At 48.9% G+C, this 20,537-nt stretch overlaps 1 protein-coding gene across 5 annotated transcripts in view; it reads left to right on the top strand.

Moving 5' to 3' along the window:
* The first annotated feature begins 1,223 nt into the window (after positions 1-1,223).
* The window catches only part of PDGFRA (platelet derived growth factor receptor alpha), a 44,786-nt gene continuing 25,472 nt past the window's right edge, over positions 1,224-20,537 (top strand). Inside the window, exons 1-8 of one of the 5 annotated variants that reach the window (XM_036333837.1) lie at positions 1,224-1,386; positions 10,924-10,984; positions 12,199-12,513; positions 14,523-14,783; positions 15,866-15,996; positions 17,478-17,649; positions 17,741-17,930; positions 20,412-20,527. In XM_036333837.1, the coding sequence (XP_036189730.1) occupies positions 10,936-10,984; positions 12,199-12,513; positions 14,523-14,783; positions 15,866-15,996; positions 17,478-17,649; positions 17,741-17,930; positions 20,412-20,527 (1,234 nt within the window). In that variant the 5' untranslated portion in view covers positions 1,224-1,386; positions 10,924-10,935. Of the gene's footprint in view, positions 1,387-1,687; positions 2,566-4,011; positions 4,235-4,846; positions 4,945-5,026; positions 5,142-10,923; positions 10,985-12,198; positions 12,514-14,522; positions 14,784-15,865; positions 15,997-17,477; positions 17,650-17,740; positions 17,931-20,411; positions 20,528-20,537 lie in introns of those variants that run through there. The other 4 variants (XM_036333833.1, XM_036333841.1, XM_036333845.1 and 1 more) reach the window with 4 other exon arrangements.

The following is a 20,537-nucleotide window of genomic DNA, read 5'->3' on the forward strand; positions in this document are numbered from 1 at the left end:
TGTGTCCCGGGTCCACCCTCCTGATGAGAGAGAAGGGGGTGGCTGGCCAGCGTTCCAGTGTCAAACTGGCCGGGGGAATTCGGAGAGTGCGTGGTGGGATGGGGGTAACGGGTGCCTCCCCCTCCACCGAACCAGAGAATTCAAACTTGGAGTAGGCGGGGAGACGAATGCGCTCCCCTCCCCCGCCGTCGCCTGGGAGCCCCACTCCACCCAGGTCTAGTTCCTGGAGCGTCAGCGCCCCCTTTCCTTCGCGAGCAGCATCGTCGTCCTGCCTCGCGCCTTGGGAATAAGGTTTGGGGCTCCGCTCTTAGCTCCCCCGACTTTGGAAGGGTCGGAACCAGCACCGCGGGAGGGAGTTCGGGGAGGGGAAAAGTGCACCCTCCCCGTGAACGCGGCGGTGGCGGGCCGTCGAGGACGACTTCGCAGCGCCAAGCCCGGGCCTTTTAACGTACGTGATGGAAGCCAGGGCCACCTCGCACAGATAACCCCGAAAACAAAGGCGCGACAAGATAAGTGGCTCCAGGGAGGGAAAGGTCGTCCTTTCGGAGGACGTCCCAAACCCGCGCAGACCCTGGGTTCTTTGTGCCCTCTTCCTATCAAGCCAGTTTCCAAAACAGCAACAAAAGACAACAAACAAAAACCCCACCGTCTTCATATGGGACTCAACAGTTTGTCTAATCCCATTAAAGGATTAGTAACTACAGGGCCCTTTTCCTAACAGACCAGGTTCAAGACGCGCAACCGCTCGGAGACCTCTCCGAAACCGCCCTATTTCTAGACGGGCCGGGAGCGGCTACCGAAGGGCCCTTCTCCATCCCAGGCTTATATTCTCTCTGGGCATTGCGTGCGATTTTTACGTATCGGTTGTCTTCCTTTCGAAGAGAAGACTAAGCGTAGGGTGATGCCCCCCAAACCAGGAGGCAAACTCATTCTGGAAATGATGGGCAGTTTGTATTTTCACGAACATCTTTCCCGGCAGAGCATCAACACCTCCTCCCTCCCACCACCCCCACCCCATCTGGTCTGCTTCTCCCCGCCCCCCCAGTTGTTGTCGAAGTCTGGGGGTTGGGGCAGGACCCCCTGGTCGCGTAAGAGCTCAGGGCGAACACCATCTGAAGGTTGGGAGATTGGAGGAAACTTTTATTTTGAAAAAGCCAAGGGGGGTGGGGCTTCATTTCCTGACAGCTATTTACTTAGAGCAAATGATTAGTTTTAGAAGGATGGACTATAACATTGAATCAATTACAAAACGCGGTTTCTGAGCCCATTGCAGTTGGAGCTAGAGGGAGAGAAACAGAGGGGACTGCCAGGGAGGACTGGAGGCCGTGGACACACTTTTTACTGCAGATGTAGGATATTCATTGCGAATTGACATAAGAGGAGAAGGTAAGGGAGAAGAAAAAAAATGATTTTTGTTTCTAAAAGACGTCCCTGTCAGGCCTTCTGGGCTAGAAGTGAAGTAATTTCACTCAAGCTTTGGGCAATGAGAAAAAACAACAACCCCAAAACAAAATTGGAGTGGAATTCCAGTGGAGTGTCCAGACAGTAATTTATTTTGAATAAATTTCACTTGGAGGGAAGATAGCCATAGAGTTAGAAAGTCTAGGGAATTAAAAAAAACACACACACATTTTCCAGACCTATTTTTAAAAGCAGTGTTTTTCTAACAACTCTATGGCCTCCCAAAGAAATTGTTTAGGCTTACATTTTTGAGGTTTCTTTTGGGGTTGGGGTGGAATTGGTGTATGCTGGGATGAGCACCAAGTAACGCTGGGAGTGGGGGCAGAGGTGTTGGCCTTCGTTTTGGCAATGGGTTCTGGAAGGCGACAGGTTTTTAATGAGTATTTTCATTCTTTGCTCGCGGTTTGGCGGGACAACGTTGCAGCCGGTGGCACGGAGCACGGCTGGAACACCGGGGGAGGTGGGGAGAGGAGAGTGTCGAGGGAGGCGCGGGAGGAGTTGCGGGGAGGATGGGAGTGAAGGGCTCGGCTGGAGGAGGCCGGACCTTGAGTGCCCGCCTGGTGCAGTCGGCGCCGTCTCAGGGCGCAGAATTAATGGACGGCGCAGCGCGGGCCGCGAGCTGGGGCCAGACTTAGCGCAACCGTGGCGGCTGCAAGACAAGCAGAGGGGGCGCGGACTTGGGCGAGGGTCTGGGGAGCTCCCCAGCGGTTTGTGGGACCCGCGAAGCGCGAGAAGAGCGGGCGCCAGCCCCGCAGTGCGCCCGGAGTGGAGCGCCGTAACGCGGGGGCGACGGCGGCGCGGGCGGGAGGTCTGGAGTAATGACAAACACATTTGGCCCCGAGTGAAGAAGTCGTCGCCTGGCATTCCAGCGACTGGGGTTTGAGGAATTTCGACTGCGCTCCAAGGGGCCCTGGTTTGCGCTGTGCTCCCCACCGCCGTCGGCCTCTGCACGCCCCCTTCCTCGGTGGACCCGCTTCTGCAAAGCTCCGACTCTGCTGCTGCCCAGTCCCGGCCACAGGAAGGAAAGAAGTAGGTCGCCGGAAAAGTGCCCAACTTTTTGCATGAAAGCTAGGGATGACTCGGAATGGAGAAGCTCGGTTCCAGGTAAGACAGGCAGAGGGAGGCAAGCCGCCTTCACCACCTACCGCTGGGCACCGAAGCCCTGGACCTCCCTCGCCTGCCCCTTCCCGCGCGGGGGTGCGTGGCACTCGCCGCCTGCACGAGCCCCGCGCTGCTGCGTCCTCGCCAGGGTCCCATCTGTACTGCGCTCTCTGCGCGGGCCTTCTGCCTCCTTCTCGGCTGCGGAGCGGTCTCCTTGCTCCCTCTCTTCCTCTGCCGTCTATCCCCATGGAAATCGGCTTTTACACGAGAGATTAAGTTTTCCCCGCAGCGCAAGGGGAGCGGGTGACGTCCATTTGGCTCGCGGTTCTGTTAGAAAAGGGTGGTCGCGGCCCGTTCAGAGCGAGAGGGAGTGTGGCCCGACCCGCGTAGGGCTACCCGAGGGGCCAGGAGCCCCGGCTGCCTGTCCAGGTGTGCAGGAGCTGCCAGCCGCCCAGCCAAAGGTCTCGGCCTGGAGGGAAGTTCTGGGCTGTCTCTCTGTCGGCTGTCCGTCCTCCCGCAGCCAGAGCGCCCGTCGAGCCCCACTAAGACATTAGGTTGCACATAAAGAGGGTCTGGGAGAACTTGCCACTCATCCCCGAGAGTGAGAGGCAAACCCGGCTGGAGAGGGAGCATGAATGGCCCTTATCAGGTCCGGCTGCCCCGCGCCTGGCTGGGCTGCCTGGAAAAGCTTGGGGCTGGGCGGTGTGGGAAATGGTTTTTTGGCTCCACAGCCTAATTGCTCAACGTTTTGGACCGCCTCGCCTCGCCGCGGTCGCTCCCGACCAGAACTAAGCAGCTTTTTAGAACAGGAAGAGACATTCAGGGCAAATGGGCGCGACAATCAGCCGCACAGCTCCTGGGACGAACACCCTTGAGCCCAGAGAGCCCACGGGCCGCTGGAGGGGAGGGGGTGGCGCCCCGGGCGTGCGCAACCGTCTGCTGCCTCCTAGGCTCCGGTTTTTACGCGCCTCCCCCCTCCCTCCCCCCATCCCCAATCTGACCCTTCGGTCTGTGGTGCTGCTGCTTTGCATCTCTTCCCCTCCTCCCTCCCCCACTCTGCTTCCTCTTTTCCACAATCCTCACGATAAAGGGGGCCCTTCCAACGCTCCCCTACAGGCGAGGGCCCGACCAGCCTCGCTTTGATGCCCTGCTTCGGGTTCTTGCTGTCTTGCTTTTGGTTTGACCCAAGTGTAGGATTTGGAGTCCTGAGATCGAGGAGGGAAGCAGAAGAAGGAGGTGGGGTGGGGGCAGTGGACACCAGTAAGGAACGCGTAGCTGACCCTCTGCTCTTGCGCCAGCCTTCTCTAGACCGAGAAGGACCCCAAGCAGAGCCCCAGCTCCCGGCTCCCGGCCCCAGGTCCGCTGTCCTCCCAGGGCGCGGACTGGGGAAGGGTGGAAGGGTGGAAGGGTGGAAGGGGAGGGGCTTCGGGCTTGGCTTTCCAGCTGCAAACGCGTCTGGCGCCGAGGCGGGCCGGTTTTGTGCCTCCTGGGGACCAGCCGTGGGCGGCGCGCAGCGCTGGGACGCGTCCTGGGGACCCGGTGGTCAGCGCCTTCCCGCAAACTCCAGCGGTGGGGGACTCTTCTGGCCTCCCTGGACCTGCGAGACGCTTACATGTTGCTGATGGAAAAGTAGCAATTCTGAAGAGTTAAAAGGCTGCTCGGTGATCGAAAGGTGCGGATCTCAGCGTCTCTCGGGTCCGGTTTCGCGGGGTCCGTGAGCAGCATCAGCTGTCGGGGGTGACACTCGGACGTCTTGCGGGCTCCGGCCCCGCGCTGGACGCAGGCACTGCGTTCCAGTCCGGGCTCAGCCAGAGCTAGCCTTTTGCTGATTTGCTCGGCGGCATTTCCTTTTGTTTAAAACTGAACAGTGAGCCAGGGCTCGGTGAGAAGTAGAATGGAGGGGATAAAGAAGACCTCCGCCTTGGGGAGCTTCCTTCTCTTCGTAGTGCCATCTCCCTTCCCCACGAAAGCGTAGCGAGAGGCGCAGGCGGGCGTGAGTGTGCGCTGGACGGCCGCGGCCAAGGCGAGCGCCGGGCGAGGAGGTTACCGGGGAGGTTCAGTTCCTAAAGCCGAGGGGGCGCCGTGTAGGACCGATCACCCGGGCCTTCTCCGCGAGCCGCGGCGCGCGGCAGTGTCGCTTTCGGGCCCATAGGAGGCGCTGACGCGCGCCTGTAACCCTAAACCCCCGGTTCCTCCACTTCCACCCCTCCCAGCCCCACTCCCTCCACCCGGTCCGGCCCCTTCCCAGGTCTCAAGCGAAAACAATGCAAACGCCCAGCATCTTGCCTGGAGCCCAGCGGCTGCAGCCGCTCTGAGGCTGGGAGCGCGGCGGGCCGGGGCGCAGAAGCCCAGAGCAGGCGGTTGTGGCCACCATCCCCCCAGGTGACCGAGCTGCGGAGGGCGTGGAGGCGGCGGGAGGGGGAGCGGCCGGCTCCCTGTACGTGTGGATGTGGCGGGGTAGGGACCCGGACGGAGTTATTAAGACGGAACCTCCCGGGCGGAGGTGGGCGAGCCGCGGTCGGGGCAGCGCTGTCGGGACCCGCAGCCCGAGCAGCCGACGGGGAACGGCCCGCCAGCGGGTAAGATGTGCGGGGCTGCTGCGCCCTCTGGCGGCCCCCCGGAGCGCGGTCCTGCTTTCCGCCGGCCTCCGGCGCTGCCACAGCTGCGTCCGAACGCCCCGCTGGGACCAAGGGGGACCCCTCAAAAAATAATTCGGGTTACCTTCCCTCTTCCTGGAGGCTTCGAATAGATGCTTCGCAGGCATGAGGTGGGCGGTGGGGAGAGGAGGTCTTCGAATTCGGGGATGAGAATGGGGCGTCATAATAATTAAATGTGGGAGAAGCGGAGGACCGCGGAGGTTGGAGGGTCCCGGGCGCTCATGCGGGGCAGCGAGGAAGGGGAGCTAGTCCCCGACTTCTGTTTTCCAACTGCAACCCCTCGCAAGTTCCCCAGCCACATAGGCGGCCTGTTGCAGTTTGTTTTACGACCCCGCGCTATGGTGTAACGGGAACAGTCGTCTCCAATCAGCCCGCGATTCCCGGGCTGCGCCGCGGCGGCCCCCCGACAGGAGGGTTGGCGAGGGTGACACTGGCCTGAGAACAAATGGGGCAGCGCAGGGCCGGCTCAGGCGTCGCGGCCCCCACCGGGCGCGACCCAGGTGTCCTCCCTCCTCGAGGTGGGGAGAACGCTGGCTAAACAAAACCCTGAACCACCCAGCCTTCTCTCGAGTGGCTTTTCCTGCTGAACTTTTGCGGCCCGGGACGGCGGTGTCGTTTCCTGGGTTCCGAGGCCCTGGCTCTGTCCCTCCTCCCAGCGATGATGGTGATGGTGCCCGTCCCCTGAATTCTCCCAGGCCCCCGCGGGGAGTTTCAGGAACAGTTTCCCCATTCCTGCGTCCACTCTGCGGGCTTTGAACTACCGTCACTACGAAAGCTAAAAGTACAATTTATGAAAGGAAAAGATTGGAAATTAAGATCTGAGACATTTTAGCACAGAATTTGCAGAGGCGTCTGCTTCTCCAGGGAACTCCTGGACGCACGTCCTTGGACCAACACTGCCATCTGCTGCCGCACTAGAGAACTGCAGTGACCCTCGGCAGGAATGGACTTTGCTGAGATTCTGTTCTAAGCAAGTCCTGGCATCAGGAAAATGTATATATATATATATTTTTTTGCCCGGTAGGACCAAGTGAAAGATGACTTATGACCTTTTCCTATAAAGCTTCAAGAACCAGTGGGCGGTCAGACTTTATTTTGGAGGTCTTTGTGATGTTATTTTGCTTTAGTTGTTATTTCTTGGCATATCAGAGCAGAATTTGCATTTTCCTTTGTGAGTGAAGCCCTAGTGCCTTGGTAATCTCCAGCTCAAGGGTCATCCCATTAGGAGGAACACCAGTTTGGTGAAATTGAAAGGAAGTATCATGTTAGTTTCCATGGTTAAATATCTTGTGCAGGGAGAGCAGAGAGATTTATGAATTCATATTGTCCCATGAAATTCTTCCATGCAAAAATACTCCAGCTTCCACCCATCACTGGAATGTCTACTGGAGCATAGGGAGATCAAAACAACAAAACACACTCTCCGGGGTTTAGATCCTGGTCAACACACCCTCCCTGAAGTTACCACCAATGTAGACAGGCACTCGGATTGCCTGGACTGACGTTAGGAGACTGAGTAGAGCATTTGTCACAGTGAAATAAAAACAGGATATACAATTTTCACAGTTAGAATTAACTTAGGAGAGCTGACATTAACTAAACCTCGAAAATCTGAATCTTGAAGTCGTCAGTGGCTTTTGGGACTGTGAGAGCGTCTCCCGTGGTCTTTAATCATGCCAGGGTGGGGTGACATTCGATACTCATGGGCTCCGCAGTGGGTGCCTGGTGCAGTTGGTGACCGGGAAGCCAGCTCTGTGGCTTCATGGGAATAACAGTGCACTCTCACTTCTGGAAATAGGGTCCGTGCACTGCTTGCTCTGTTTACTCTGTGGGCTTAGCATGTTGCCTCTGGCTATGGAGTCACACTCAATGGCTCTGCACTTCTGTTTGCGGGATGAGAGGCCAACCTGTCCAAGAGAAAGACTCATGACTGCAAACAGATGTGTTTCTCTGCTTATGTGACAGTATATTGGCTCAACTTATTAATAGTCTGGAGGGCCATACCAAGCCTGGGCAGAGTCTGAGTTCAGATCAGCTCCTCCACTAGGCAGTGATGCAGGGCCTCTGGGGACTGCCTTTCTCAGGAAGGAGACGTTGAAGTACCCAGTCTTGACGTTCCTCTCATCTAAAACATCTGAGGACTCTGCAGAAAAAAGAGTCAATATGACAACCAATCGCTGTAGCTTCCAAAGCAATTGAACGGTGTAATTTAATCTTTACAATCAGGTAGTAAGGCCAGCTCACAAGTCAGGTGTGACTGATTATCCCTGGGTAACAGAAGAAGAGACTTAGAGATGAACTAAGTGTAAGATACGGGATCAGAGCCTAGTCCAATGTGATTTCCATCATGTCTTCTAAGAGAAGGAATGAGAAAGACAAGAAAATGGTGTATGTGTGGGGTGGTGGGGTAGGGGGCATTGTGGGAGGATCCCAAGTCCTTGCTTGAAATTGAATGTGGCAGGGATCTGTTTTATCAGTTGTTTCTCTAACTTGTGGTACATGTTTTTGAGTTGTGATTATAGAGGTTTGAGATCAAGGTCCAACATATAGTTGGCATGAGAGAAATGATTGTGATTTTTTTTAAAAACGCTTTGGGTGAAAATTTATTTTATTTTTAAAATACATTTTTATTGATTTCAGAGGAGAGGGAGAGAAAGATAGAAACATCAATGATAAGCGAGAATCACTGATGAGCTGCCTCCAGCACACCCCCTACTGGGGATTGAACCGGCAACCTGGGCATGTGCCTTGTCCAGGAATTGAACTGCCTGGTTCATAGGTCAACACTCAACCACTGAGCCACATTGGCTGGGCTGGGTGAAATTTATTGTTCCTCCTCGCAAAGTGATTTGTACTTGCTGACTCATAACGTGCCGTGTTTCTCTGAATCTGTAATGTCAATTACTTATATTTGCACAACTGACTTTTGGATGAGCTTCAGGAGAGGGGTTACTGATTAAGGATGAACTTCTACTCCCAGAGTAGAAAAGTGCCCAGGAGAGCAACAATCCTAGAGATTGTCACTCCAGGGCCACCAGGCAGGGAAGCCCTTCCATCCTCTCTGGTTGTTTTCCATTACCTCCCGGTAGGGTAAATACTGCTATTTTTCACCAGTAAATTGATGAGTAATGACATGAAACTTCACAAATCCGCTTTGATTTCCAGCCAGGCAACCACTCTTATCAGAGAAGGGAGTTTGAAATCTTAAGCAAACACATGTTGATTTTCAGTATTGGCACCATTATCACTCGCTCCCAGACCTTGTTTTCGTTGCCCACTTTGTATGTCAGTAAGTATCCCACCTGGCAGAGGGTCCACTATATCTGGATGCACAGAAGGAAATCTGGTGGGGCCTGGCCAGGGCACAACGATGCTCGGACCTGCCCTGTAAAAGCGGCAAACCCTGCTCTTAAGCCAGGGAATGCTTTAAAGATGCGTTGTTGGCAAGTCCTGCTAGAGAAATACAGGATATAAATGTGATAAAACCCAAGACAGCAAGCTGGCTCTGGAGCGCTCCTTTGAAGCTGGCTAAGTGGATTATCAGTGGGAGGCTGACATATATATATGAACAAACACGCAAGCCCTTACTGCTAATTGGAGGTAAATCAGGCTGGCCATCCTGGCTCGGGGGCCCGCTGCGCCCATCACAGCGGCCGTGTGGAAACCCTGCCGCCCGCGCACATGCCAGGATCCTTGGACGCCCTCAGCCAGCATCATGCACTGCTTCTCAGCACTGCTTCTCTCACTGTGGTGAGAGGAGAGGAGAAGCAGGGCCCCAATCTGCATTAGGAGGTAGTTGGGAGCAGGGGAGGAGAACACCCTGGTGGAGACACTGACCATATGGTGGATGGGAGAGAGCATGGCTTTTGCATCACGCAGACTTGGTGTTAGGAACCTGCTTTCTTGCCAGCTGTGTGACTTCTGGTCATTTGCTAACCCTCTCTGAGCCTCAACTGCCAGTTCTTAAAATCAAGTAGGCCACAGCATACACATGAAAACTTTGGCTTAGTGAATATTGGTTTCTCATTCCTGCCTTGGGAAAAACAATAATCATTTTTCCAGTCCAACCCCATCCCCTTCCCTGTTACCAACATTTCATCTTTCCTCCTCCTTCCTTCGTTTTCTTGGTAGAAGTCAATGAAGCAGAAATCTGATTTATGCACCTTGCCACTTTAAAGCAAGCTCATTTAGAGTTTCTTTCCATTGCCTTCTGTAAGACCCCTTTATCGCGTGGGAAGTGCAGGGGGAGATAAAATCGAGTGGGAGTGTGCATGAGAAGACAAAGATCAAGGAAAGGGGCCTTTTCAGAGAGTTGACCAGATCAGGGCTTTTATGGAAAGGCAACATGGGCCTCTCTTTAATTTTTCTGTTCCTTCATTTTATTTATTATGCTTTCCTTCCTTCTCGCCCAATGCTTTCCCTGTTTGTATCTTGTGGACGTTTAATTTCAATATCTCTCTTCATTTCTCTTCCATTCCCCAGATTGTGTTGCAAGAACCAGAGTCCAGAATTTGGTTTCTGTAGCTGCTATTATAACCTTCACATGCAAATGAATCCCTGGTCTCCATCAAGTTTTATCCTGTGCTCTACTGCGTCCCCTGAGACACAGGGATTTAGTCACACTCTCCTCTCCCATTTTCTCTCCCTTCTTCACTTTCTTTACCGACCCTCTTTCCATGCCTATGCCCTGGGCTGCCTGCCCTCTGTTAGCTAGACTGTGAGGGCGGCAGGTCCTGGGAGAACTTGGGCTGGGAGCCCAGGTCTGAGCCTGGTACTGGCCTCTGGATCACAAAGTGACATCATCCTGTAAGTGACATCGGTTAGTGGGACTTTCAAACCCTCTAGATCTGAATGGCTCTTAGAGAATGAGATATTTTTCCAGCCAAGCATTTTTTTCCCGAGGTGCTAGAGGATGTGAACTTCATATACTTTCTGTAGTGAAACAGCAACTCACAATCCATTTTGAGTGAAAACAGCTCAAGTTTGGAAATTTGAGTAAATACTGTTCGGGTCGCCGAAGGAGGAACGCATGAGGCCAAAGTGGTGAGGGATTATAAATGTATTAGGCCATCTGGTTACCAGATGGGCTGAGCCCCAAAATGGTGCCAGCACCCAAAGATGGGGAGTCAGAGGTTTTTACAGGACTCCGGTCAGGCTTATTCCTGGGCAGAGAATTCTCTGTGCAGGTTGGATCCTGGGAAGGTCTGGAGGGGAAGGATAATGGTCTTAGCAAGTGGAATGTGGTCTTAGCAAGTGGAATGGGGTCTAAGTGAAAGGGACTGTCTGTTGTGAAGTGGCCAGGAGAGGGGTATCGATTCAATTATGTGATCAGATCTAATGAATACGTGTTTACATCTTTGTTTTTCACGTTCTTAATTGAAATGGTGTAAAAGGAACAGTTCTCCTGTACTCTTGGACACATTCCGAGACCATAAAATGAGACATTTCCGGAATTTGAAAACTGCCTGCAATCAAAAAGGGTTCCAGTGTCAGATGGCTCCTGTCATGATCTGGGGGCCCCACCAGGCTATTTGAGTCTTTCTTCTTAGGCATCTTCTTATTTTAACCATGAATCTTACACTGGGATATTTTTTACTAAAATGATGCTGTTGACATATTCTGTAGCTCAAAGCACAAAGAGAACGGGCCTCCCCGGTTGTTTCTATTGGCTAACACTGTTTCTGTTTGCTTTGCACCTTTTCAGTTTTCCAGAGCTATGGGGACTTCCCATCTGGCACTCCTGGTCCTAGGCTGTCTCCTCGCAGGTATGGATCTTGGTCTTCTCTGTTACCCTGGGGGAAGCCTTGCTTTCTAAGTTCTGTGCTCCGGGCATATTACCTGTACAGTCCAAAGGAATGAAGAGAAGTAGAAAATTATAAGACATGATCTACAGTGACCACAAACCTTTAGTTCCCTATTTCAGAAAGAATGTTCTCCAGGGGCAGTTTTAGTATATGTCAACCCTAGCATTGAAATATTGTTAGGAATAATAGTCTAAATTCACCCACTGGCCTCTTCCTTTTCCTGGGACATGGGTTTCCAGTCGAGGTGGATCAGCGAAATTAAAAAACAATTTCTTTTTAATAAAAGAAAAGTTCTTGTCCAGGAAATTAACTGCCTTAAGTCATTAATTAATAATTATCGCATAGTATCTCTTCTATCAGTTTAATGCAGAGGAGAAGCTAGACTGAAATGTCAGGTTCTAAGATAGACTTTTCACTCTTGGGCTTTACTTACTCTTATTATTTAAAAGTATATTTGTATTGATTTCAGAGAGGAAGGGAGAGGGAGAGAGAGATAGAAACCTCAATGATGAGCGAGAATCATTGATCAACTGCCTCCTGCACACTCCACAATGGGGATTGAGCCCACAACCTGGGCATATGCCCTGACCCTGAATCGAACCATGACCTCCTGGTTCATAGGTTGACACTCAAACACTGAGCCACACTGGTCGGGCCTTACTCTTATTTTTGAATGAAAATTCACATGGTTCCGCTTTGGTTTCTGGAAGCCATTAGAGTGAAGGCATGTCTGAATCTTGTACGAAACAGACGATGTGTAATTCTTCTGCACAAATCTGCTTTGTGCTTGGTTCAGTGTCCCTGCCCCTGTTCTCATCCCCTTTCTTACTCAGGGAAACCTCTGCAGAGAATGTGGGCAATAAAGAACCATATGTGCTAGAGCCTATGCCATCTTGGGATATTTTATGGCCACACATAAGAGTCTGAAATATGGAATTGGAATCACACGTCCTTTATCCATTTGAGTGTTTGGAGGGTGAATCTGAGGGGCTTGGTGCGGCTATTGAGGCCTTTGGAGCAATTGCTGCTCTCAGCAGATGCGGTGGCTGTTATAATGGGGGGCCTTTCATGGGCATCCAGGCTGACGGATTTTTGTGTAGAAATGGTCATTGTTCATATAAGCGGCTACTGTTGCTTCTGGGTACATCCTATTCAGAGCCTGTTTCCTTTTACAGGACCGAGCCTAATCCTCTGCCAGCTTTCACTCCCCTCTATCCTCCCAAACGAAAATGAAAAGGTTGTGCAGCTGAATTCATCCTTTTCTCTGAGATGCTTTGGGGAGAGTGAAGTGACCTGGCAGTACCCCATGTCTGACGAGGACCCCAATGTGAGGATCAGAAACGAGGAGAACAACAGTGGCCTTTTTGTGACGGTGCTGGAAGTGGCCAACGCCTCGGCGGCTCACACGGGATTGTATACTTGCTATTACAACCACACGCAGACAGAAGAAAACGAGATTGAAGGCAGTCACATTTACATCTACGTGCCAGGTGAGCTGGATGGGTTTCTTGGACCAACCTTGTTGTCCTGTCTCTCCTGTGTTCCGTATAAGAGATTTTGTTTTGTTAATTCTCACTGGAGGATATTTTCCCATTGACTTTTAGAGAGAATGGAAGGGAGGGGGAGGGACACAGAGAGAGAAACATTGATATGAGAGGGACACATCAATTGTTTGCCTCCCGCTCACAACCTGACCAGGGCAAGGGATCGAGCTTGCAACCAAAGTATGTGCCCTTGACCGGAATCAAACCTGGGACCCTTCAGTTCATGGGCTGATGATCTATCCACTGAGCTAAACAGGCTAGAGCTGTATACAAGATTTTAAAAAATATAAAAGTAACAAATATTTATTGGAGAAAATTAGGAAAAAACAGGCAAACACACAATATTAAGTTGATCATTATAATGTCATTATCAAGAAATAATTCATTGTTAACATTTTGAAACTAGTAAGTTTTAAAAATTATTTTTATTGTGGCATACCTTTATTGGTATTATACACAAAGAATCTGAAATCTACTCATTCCTATTCAGTTCAGTCAAGTCCCACAAATAGTTACTGTGCATTTCCTGTGTGTCAGACATTGTGCTAAGTGCTGGGGACACAAATTAATTAGGTAGGCCCTATCTGGGTGTTGCTCATCGCTCATTATTATAGTTTACAAATAAACAAACTTTTTCTCAAATTCACTAAAACATGTATCTACTCTTGATGAATTGGAAGGGATATTTTTTTGTTCTTAATTAAAATTTAGGGGCAAGGCCTGGCCAGTGTGGCTCAGTTGGTTGAGCCACATCACATGCACCTGAGAGGTCACCAGTTCAATTCTCAGTCAGGGCACATGCCCAGGATACAGGCTGATCACCAGTGGGAGGGTGTGCAGGAGGCAGCTGATGGATGTTTCTGTCTCATAGATGTTTCTGTCTTTTCCTCTTTCTTCCTCTCTCTAAAATCAATAAAAACATTAAAAAAATAAAATACAGCCCTGACTGGTTTGGCTGAGTGGGTAGAGCATCAGCCTGTGAACTGAAGGGTCCCAGGTTCGATTCCGGTCAAGGGCATGTACCTTGGTTGCGGGCACATCCCCAGTAGGGGGTGTGCAGGAGGCAGCTGATCGATGTTTCTCTCTCATCGATGTTTCTAATTCCCTCTCCCTCTCCCTTCCTCTCTGTAAAAAATCAATAAAATATATTTTTAAAAAAATACAACTTAGGGGCAAATCGAATAGTAATGATCTTATCTCTTGTCCTTTGAGAAGCAGATGCCACTGTAGGAGTAAGGTGGGATTAAACATGCCAGAGTTTTATCAGGAGAGAGGCTTTTGTGAGAAAATGGGCGGGCGGGGTATTCCACAGAGGCTGGGACAGTTGTTTGACTGCATGGTAAGTGTGACCCTGAGTGAAGGGAAGGTGAGGCAGATGAGTCCTAGACCTCTAAGGAAGGCCCTGGAATCCTCCAGCCTAAGGAACCCCCATTCCACATGGTCATTGGCTGAAAACAGCCCCAGAGGGCGTGGCCTTGGGTTGTGATGGATTTCAGCCCTGGCTCCCCTGGTTGGAGGAAGGGGTGTGGTGCTTTTTCACAGCACCACTCTGATTGGCCAGGCTTAGCCATGAGATGACTATAGCGGGTAGGAATTTGAAAGAAGCATTTCCTAATTTAACAATCATGACTATTTTCTTTAGCTTTTCAACAGAGTTATTTATTATATTGTCCGTTTTTTGTTTTGTTTTTAGTAGTTTAAATTTTGATTTCAATTCCTGGCTACTGTATGTATCCTCAGTATTTTTAATTAAGGTACATGCAATTTGGCATTGTCCATACTTTAAAATCATCTTCTAGCTATTATGATGACTAATATTAGTGGAGTGACAGCTCCTGGACATATGTGTGAAGGTAAATTAATAAGATTACTGCCAGTGGGATCCATTTTTCTTGCATATATATGTCAAGGTGAATTTAATACCTAATGTGCTTTTTTGCTTTTTTTAACCACAGACCCAGATGTAGTCTTCGTGCCTCTGGGAATGACAGACTATTTAGTCATTGTGGAGAACGACGATTTTGCCATCATACCTTGTCGCACGACTGATCCTCAGACTCCGGTGACCTTGCTCAGCAGTGACGGGGTGGTCCTCGCCGACTATGACAGCCGGCAGGGCTTCAACGGGACCTTCTCGGGTGGGCCCTATGTCTGCGAGGCCATCGTCAGGGGGAAGAAGTTCCACTCCATTCCATTTAACATTTATTCTGTCAAAGGTAATTGTGCCCTCTCCCTCCTTTAAATGACAGTTACAGGCCCGTGTTGTACACCTGAAACTAATATAATATTGTACATCAACTTTTAAATTAAAAAAGGAGATTACAGGCAAAATAATTGCATGCTTGTAGTATTAAAAAATTTATAGCCCCTGGTGATGGAGAGCCTGAATTCTGACTTGAGCATTTGGGGCCTTACCTTTTCTATACAATGTCAGGCTGACCTCTGTGGCTATAGTCAGACGAAGCTTAGCCTTACTGAAGGTAAAAACTTTCTTACCCCTGTAAGACTTCGTGTTTCATAAGCTGACTTCAAAATACTATAAGGAATTTGTTTATTGTATAAGCCTCTTACTGTTTTATTCACATTCCTGACTACAGAGGCTCTAAAAGTACACACACCAAGGGGCTTTGGGTGCCTAGATTAATTTCAGTAACTAAAGAAAAGAGATTTGTATTTTGAGGAAAGTAGTTGTAGACTCCATCCCTTTGATGTGGGGTTTAATGAGAATGGGAAAGTGCAATACATGTTCGTGTCAGCGAGGGATTGAACGTTTTCCTGTAGGTATGGCAGCAGCGAGACTATGCCGTTCAACTCTTACTACAGGCTTGTTCTATGCCAGGCACCGTGCGAGTCTCTGGAAAAGTGCTGGGAATAACTGGGAGCAGAGGAGGAGAGAAGAGGAGAATGATTGGGGGGATAGGAGCTAAGTGCCTAGGGCAGTGCTGGTCAGTAAGGGTTGGTTGGTTAAGTGAATCCATGTGCCAGTACAGGGGACTGCAAACAAGTACGGCCACAGTTAACCCAAATGCTTTGGGAACGTGATGTTCTGTTTAGTTGGAATTTATTTTTACTGCTGTTATTATTTATGTGTGTGTATTATTTTGTATTACAACTGCATGCCAAGTTCTATATGCCAACTCAAAATCAAGGCTTCTGAGATTTTTAACATTTTATCTAGAACAAACTGGTTTGCAAATTATTTTTCATAGTTTCCTTAAAAAACAAAGAACTCCCCAAACCTTCTAAGATCCTAACTGTACTATGGATATTTAGGTCCTTTTGTTTGTTTTTTAAATAGCAACATCAGAACTCGATCTAGAATTGGAGGCCCCGAAAACTGTGTACATGGCAGGGGAAACCATTGTGCTCACCTGCATCGTCCTGAACAACGAGGTGGTTGACTTTCAGTGGACGTACCCTGGAGAAATGGTGTGTACCCTCGGGGCTCCTGGTGGCAGGGCGAGGAGCAGGGCTCACTGATCGGGGCGCGGCTGAGCTCCTCTAGACCTCGGCTTCCCATCTCTGCAGCGGGCACATTTGGCTGGATGACTTTATGGTGCTTTGAGCAGTGGGAGGGCTTGAAATGACATTCAGTGTGTAGCAAGGTTGTACACTGAGCCTTCTTAAGTCAGAAAGAAATAGGGAGGTTTAATATAACAACCAAAATACTAGAAAAAGCAAAAAAAAAAGAAAAGAAAAGAATGGATTTTAAAATTTACTAATTGTTGAAACAGTCATTAGTTCTTACTTTCTTGGCTCCCATGTCTTGGGGGTTTACTAAATGGTGGTTGCCTGAACCCCTTCCATTTCTGCCTTGTTGTCTGCCACCCAGGATGCTGTTCTGTCTCCCACCTGCCTGGCCTTCCTTCACATGGCTCAGCGTCAGTGAACAGGCATTAGTAATCATGCAGCAAAGATTCAGTGATGTTTGCTAAACCCCAAGCATTCTGCTAAAAGCCAGCCATGCAGAGAAGGAGGGAGAAGGGAGGAGTGGAGATGGAAGTGGGGAAGGGGGGCCACTATGCCACCTCTGGCCACTGTGGACTTACACACAGGGTCTAATGCATTGTGGTACACGCATGAGAGAACTCAGTGCAAAAGGCAGTGACAGTCCAATGCAGAAATGATTAGCTGCCTAATACGGCAGCCTTAGAGAACAAAAGCCAGATACTAGTATATGTATATTTTCCCCTTTATTCCTGATATGCAGATTTCTGCTTTTATACATCTTCCCTGAAATAGGAAGTTATTCAGTTTTTCTGTTTAGATTTGATTGCCTTTAATCCTTAAAACATAATTGAAAAATTATTAGAGATAGACATTTCCCCCCCAAACCAAAGTACATACTATTTGGCTCCCAAATATACAAGTATATAATTAAGTTTTTTTTGTCTGATAATAAAAGTAATGTAGGTTTATTGTTGAAACTTCATAAAATATAGAAAAACAGGAAAAAATGACTTCCCAGAGCATCACCATTAATATTTTAGGGAGATAAATCCTTTAAATACTTTGTATATATGTGAAATGTTTAATAATTAATAGACATTATACTTCAGTACTTCATTATACCCTTTTCCCTTTGGCAATATAGCACAGACACCTTACTATGTCATTAACTGGCCTTTTAAAACATGGTTTTCTAAGGAGTGAGCTTAAAAACAATTTTTTAAAATCAGGCTTTATGTTTTAGAGCAGTTGAAGGTTCACAGCAAAAAGGAGTGAAAGTTACAGCGATCCCTCCCCCCTACACACACATGTACAACCTCCCCTCTTCTCACCATCCCCACAGGTGGTGCATTTGTTAGAACCTAAATTGTCATGTCATTGTGATCACCGTCCCTAGTTTACAAGAGGGGTCACTCCTGGGGGCTAGCTTCTTAAAGTTGCTTTTCCTCCTTCTGCTGCAGAAAAACAAAGGCGTCGTAATGCTGGAGGAAATCAAGGACCCATCCATCAAACTGGTGCACACCCTGATGGTCCCCAAGGCCACGGTGAAAGACAGTGGAGATTACGAATGTATCGCCCGCCTGGCCACCAGGGAGGTCAAAGAGATGAAGAAAGTCACCATTGCTGTCCACGGTACACTCTGCTTTCTAAACTGTCAGCGTCCACGCTGCTGGGGAGCCACTGTGCGGTAATCATTGTTTAACGGAAACTCTTCCCTGTACAGAGAAAGGGTTCATCGAAATCCAACCCGGCTTCAGCCAGCTGGAAGCTGTCAACCTGCATGAAGTCAAACATTTTGTGGTGGACGTGCAGGCCTACCCGCCGCCCAGGATATCCTGGCTGAAGGACAACCTGACTCTGATCGAAAACCTCACCGAGATCACCACCGACATAGAAAAGGTCCAGGAGATCAGGTAAAGGAGCATCCTCCCCATGAAGGCCTTTTCTTTTTATTGTGTGTCGCCAGATAGCCAGGGGCCTATGTGTGCGTCCTACAACCCACACCAGGAGTCAGTCTAGAAACTTTAGCAATCTGAGTTAGGAGGTACTGGAAATCAAGTACCTTTAATGATAACATTGCATCATGGTAAGAGGATGTTGGTAAGTATTTAATGACAAAATAAGAAGAAAGAAGAACTGAAACGCTCTGTCCCCCAGTGAAAACAGTTTCCAGTGAGGGTTGGAAGAAAGAAAGTAAAATTGGACCAACTTGGATTGAATATATTCCTTGATGTGTATCGTCCATATTGCAAGTAATATGTAGGGTGGTTATAGTTGCCAGGCAATTATCACATAAACTGACATAAAGCACGTTATCACTTAGTTTGAGACACATTTGCCCAAAGGAGACCTCCACGGGGAGTAAGAGTGGAGTCTGGTTACGTTTGGTTAGGAGAACAGGTAAAATGAAGCGTTTGGATCCCTATCCTCTGATGAGAGTGGTAGAATGCTCTCATCCCCTAACTGGTGGTGTTCTGGGTGAATCACACCTCAGCCTCAGTTTCCTCATCTACAATGTAGGGTTAATAATACCTTCTGTCCATCAAGGCAAGAAACTGGATCATGATATTTGAGGTCTCTTGCAGTTTTAAGCTCTGATTAGAATCCAGGAGCAGAAGGTACCCAGCTAATCCAGCCCCGGGCCCTTGTCAGCAACTATCCACAGAGACAAGAGGCTGAAGCCACCAGGGAGGAGGAGACAAAACCTCCCTCATCAGTTCACTTAACCTCAGGATTTGCGTTCTTCTTTCTGAACTAAATTCCACATATAATTGAGAAACAGTGTCTGAGAAAGTGAAATGAAATGACCTTGGTATAGATGATGATGGAAAAAGAAGTGGAAAACTGAATCTGGGAGGCTTTCCGATGACACAGAACGAAGGTGCACAAAGAGGTGGGAGGTGCTGCACTATGCACAAGGCTGTGAGGCCAGGAGGAATAGTCCTCCCTCCCTGTTCCTTTTCCGCCCTGGCACAGCCAGCACTTCAAACACGTGTCTGGGCCCTATCTGTAAGCGACAGTCAACAGTAATGACAACTGAGTGGTTCCGCAAAACTGCCGGTGAAATTGATGCGGAGTTCCCTCAACACGTGTTCTTCTGGTTCCCACTATGGGCCAGAGATGAACACGATGGATGACGTGTCTGGCTTCCTGGAGCTCAGAACTAGTGGGCCCACTAGCCTTCTTGGCTGAACAGTATAGCAAATGAAGGACAGAAGAGCCTTTGGTAATCAGCAGCCAGATGTGCCTACGGATTCTCTCTAAGGAAATCCAGCCCTGGAGCGGGTCCAGTAGGGTGCCGCTGAGGAGAAGCCAACCCCATATGCTCTCATCAAGGTCTTAGTGCCCAGCATCTTGGGTTAGAAGACTCTAATTTTCAGGGCACTTTTGAGTCTATGAAATGCTTCTATGCATATAATTATATTTAATTAATTCTCTAAAGGATTGTGTGCTATGCAATAATATTTCTATGCTACTAGTATACATAAGGAAACTGAGCCGTTTCACTAATGCCCAAGATCTGCTCACCATGAGAATGCCAAGAGTAGCCTAGGCTGCTCACTTTGACCAGCGCTCTTCTCCACTCTACTTGCTTTTCCATCTGTGAGGTTTTATAAAGATGGACAAATGGGCAAATGCTATGTTGATGTGTGCGCACGCACGCACACACACGCACACACACATGCATGGCCAAATTTAGTAATATACATGTGTAAGAATCTTTTGAGGAAACTTCGCTTTAATAAAATATGAAGAAATATATTTTTCTTTTTGACTTTTTTGAATAGGTGATGGAATCCTGTGCTTTAAAGCCATGCACTTAAAGAGGGTGCATTGTAAGAGACTCCTTCCACTCCTGTCCCCACCTGCCCAGTACCCCTCCTCCCACCCACAGGGAAACACTTTTGCTAGGTTCTTATGAAACCTTCCAGGGTTTTGTTTGTTTGTTTGTTTTTAAAGCAAATGCAAGCAAGAAGAACGTTATATCCTGACAAGCTCTCCATATCAGTATGTAGAGAGACTCATTCTTTTTTTCATTGGTGTTTCATTGTTTGGCTAAACCATCTAAATGACTAAAAACTAAGTAAAAATCAAGGGTTTTTTTTTTTTTTAAAGGAAAGTTGGTGGGACATGTTTATTCCCACTCAGAAGTCAGGTCTTGCCAGGACTAATTACTCTTGGAGCCACACAAGCCATTGCTCATCTCAAATGTTTGATCTTCTGTGTAAGGATTAAGCGTCTAGAACTCAGACCTTTAATAGGTACAAAGTGTGTTGGAAATCCAATGATTCAGATAAGAAAAAAAAAGATATTTCAATTGAACATGGTAATTGCTGAAGCAATTGGAATGTATTTGGCTGCCACTTGCTCAAACAAAGTCCTTTCTTTTTAAGGTACCGAAGTAGATTAAAGCTGATCCGTGCTAAGGAGGAAGACAGTGGCCATTACACTATTGTAGTTCAAAATGAAGACGACATGAAGAGCTACACTTTTGAACTCTTAACTCAAGGTATGTTGAG

This window comes from Myotis myotis, unplaced genomic scaffold (assembly GCF_014108235.1).
Source record: "Myotis myotis isolate mMyoMyo1 unplaced genomic scaffold, mMyoMyo1.p scaffold_m19_p_1, whole genome shotgun sequence".
Taxonomy (NCBI): domain Eukaryota; kingdom Metazoa; phylum Chordata; class Mammalia; order Chiroptera; family Vespertilionidae; genus Myotis; species Myotis myotis.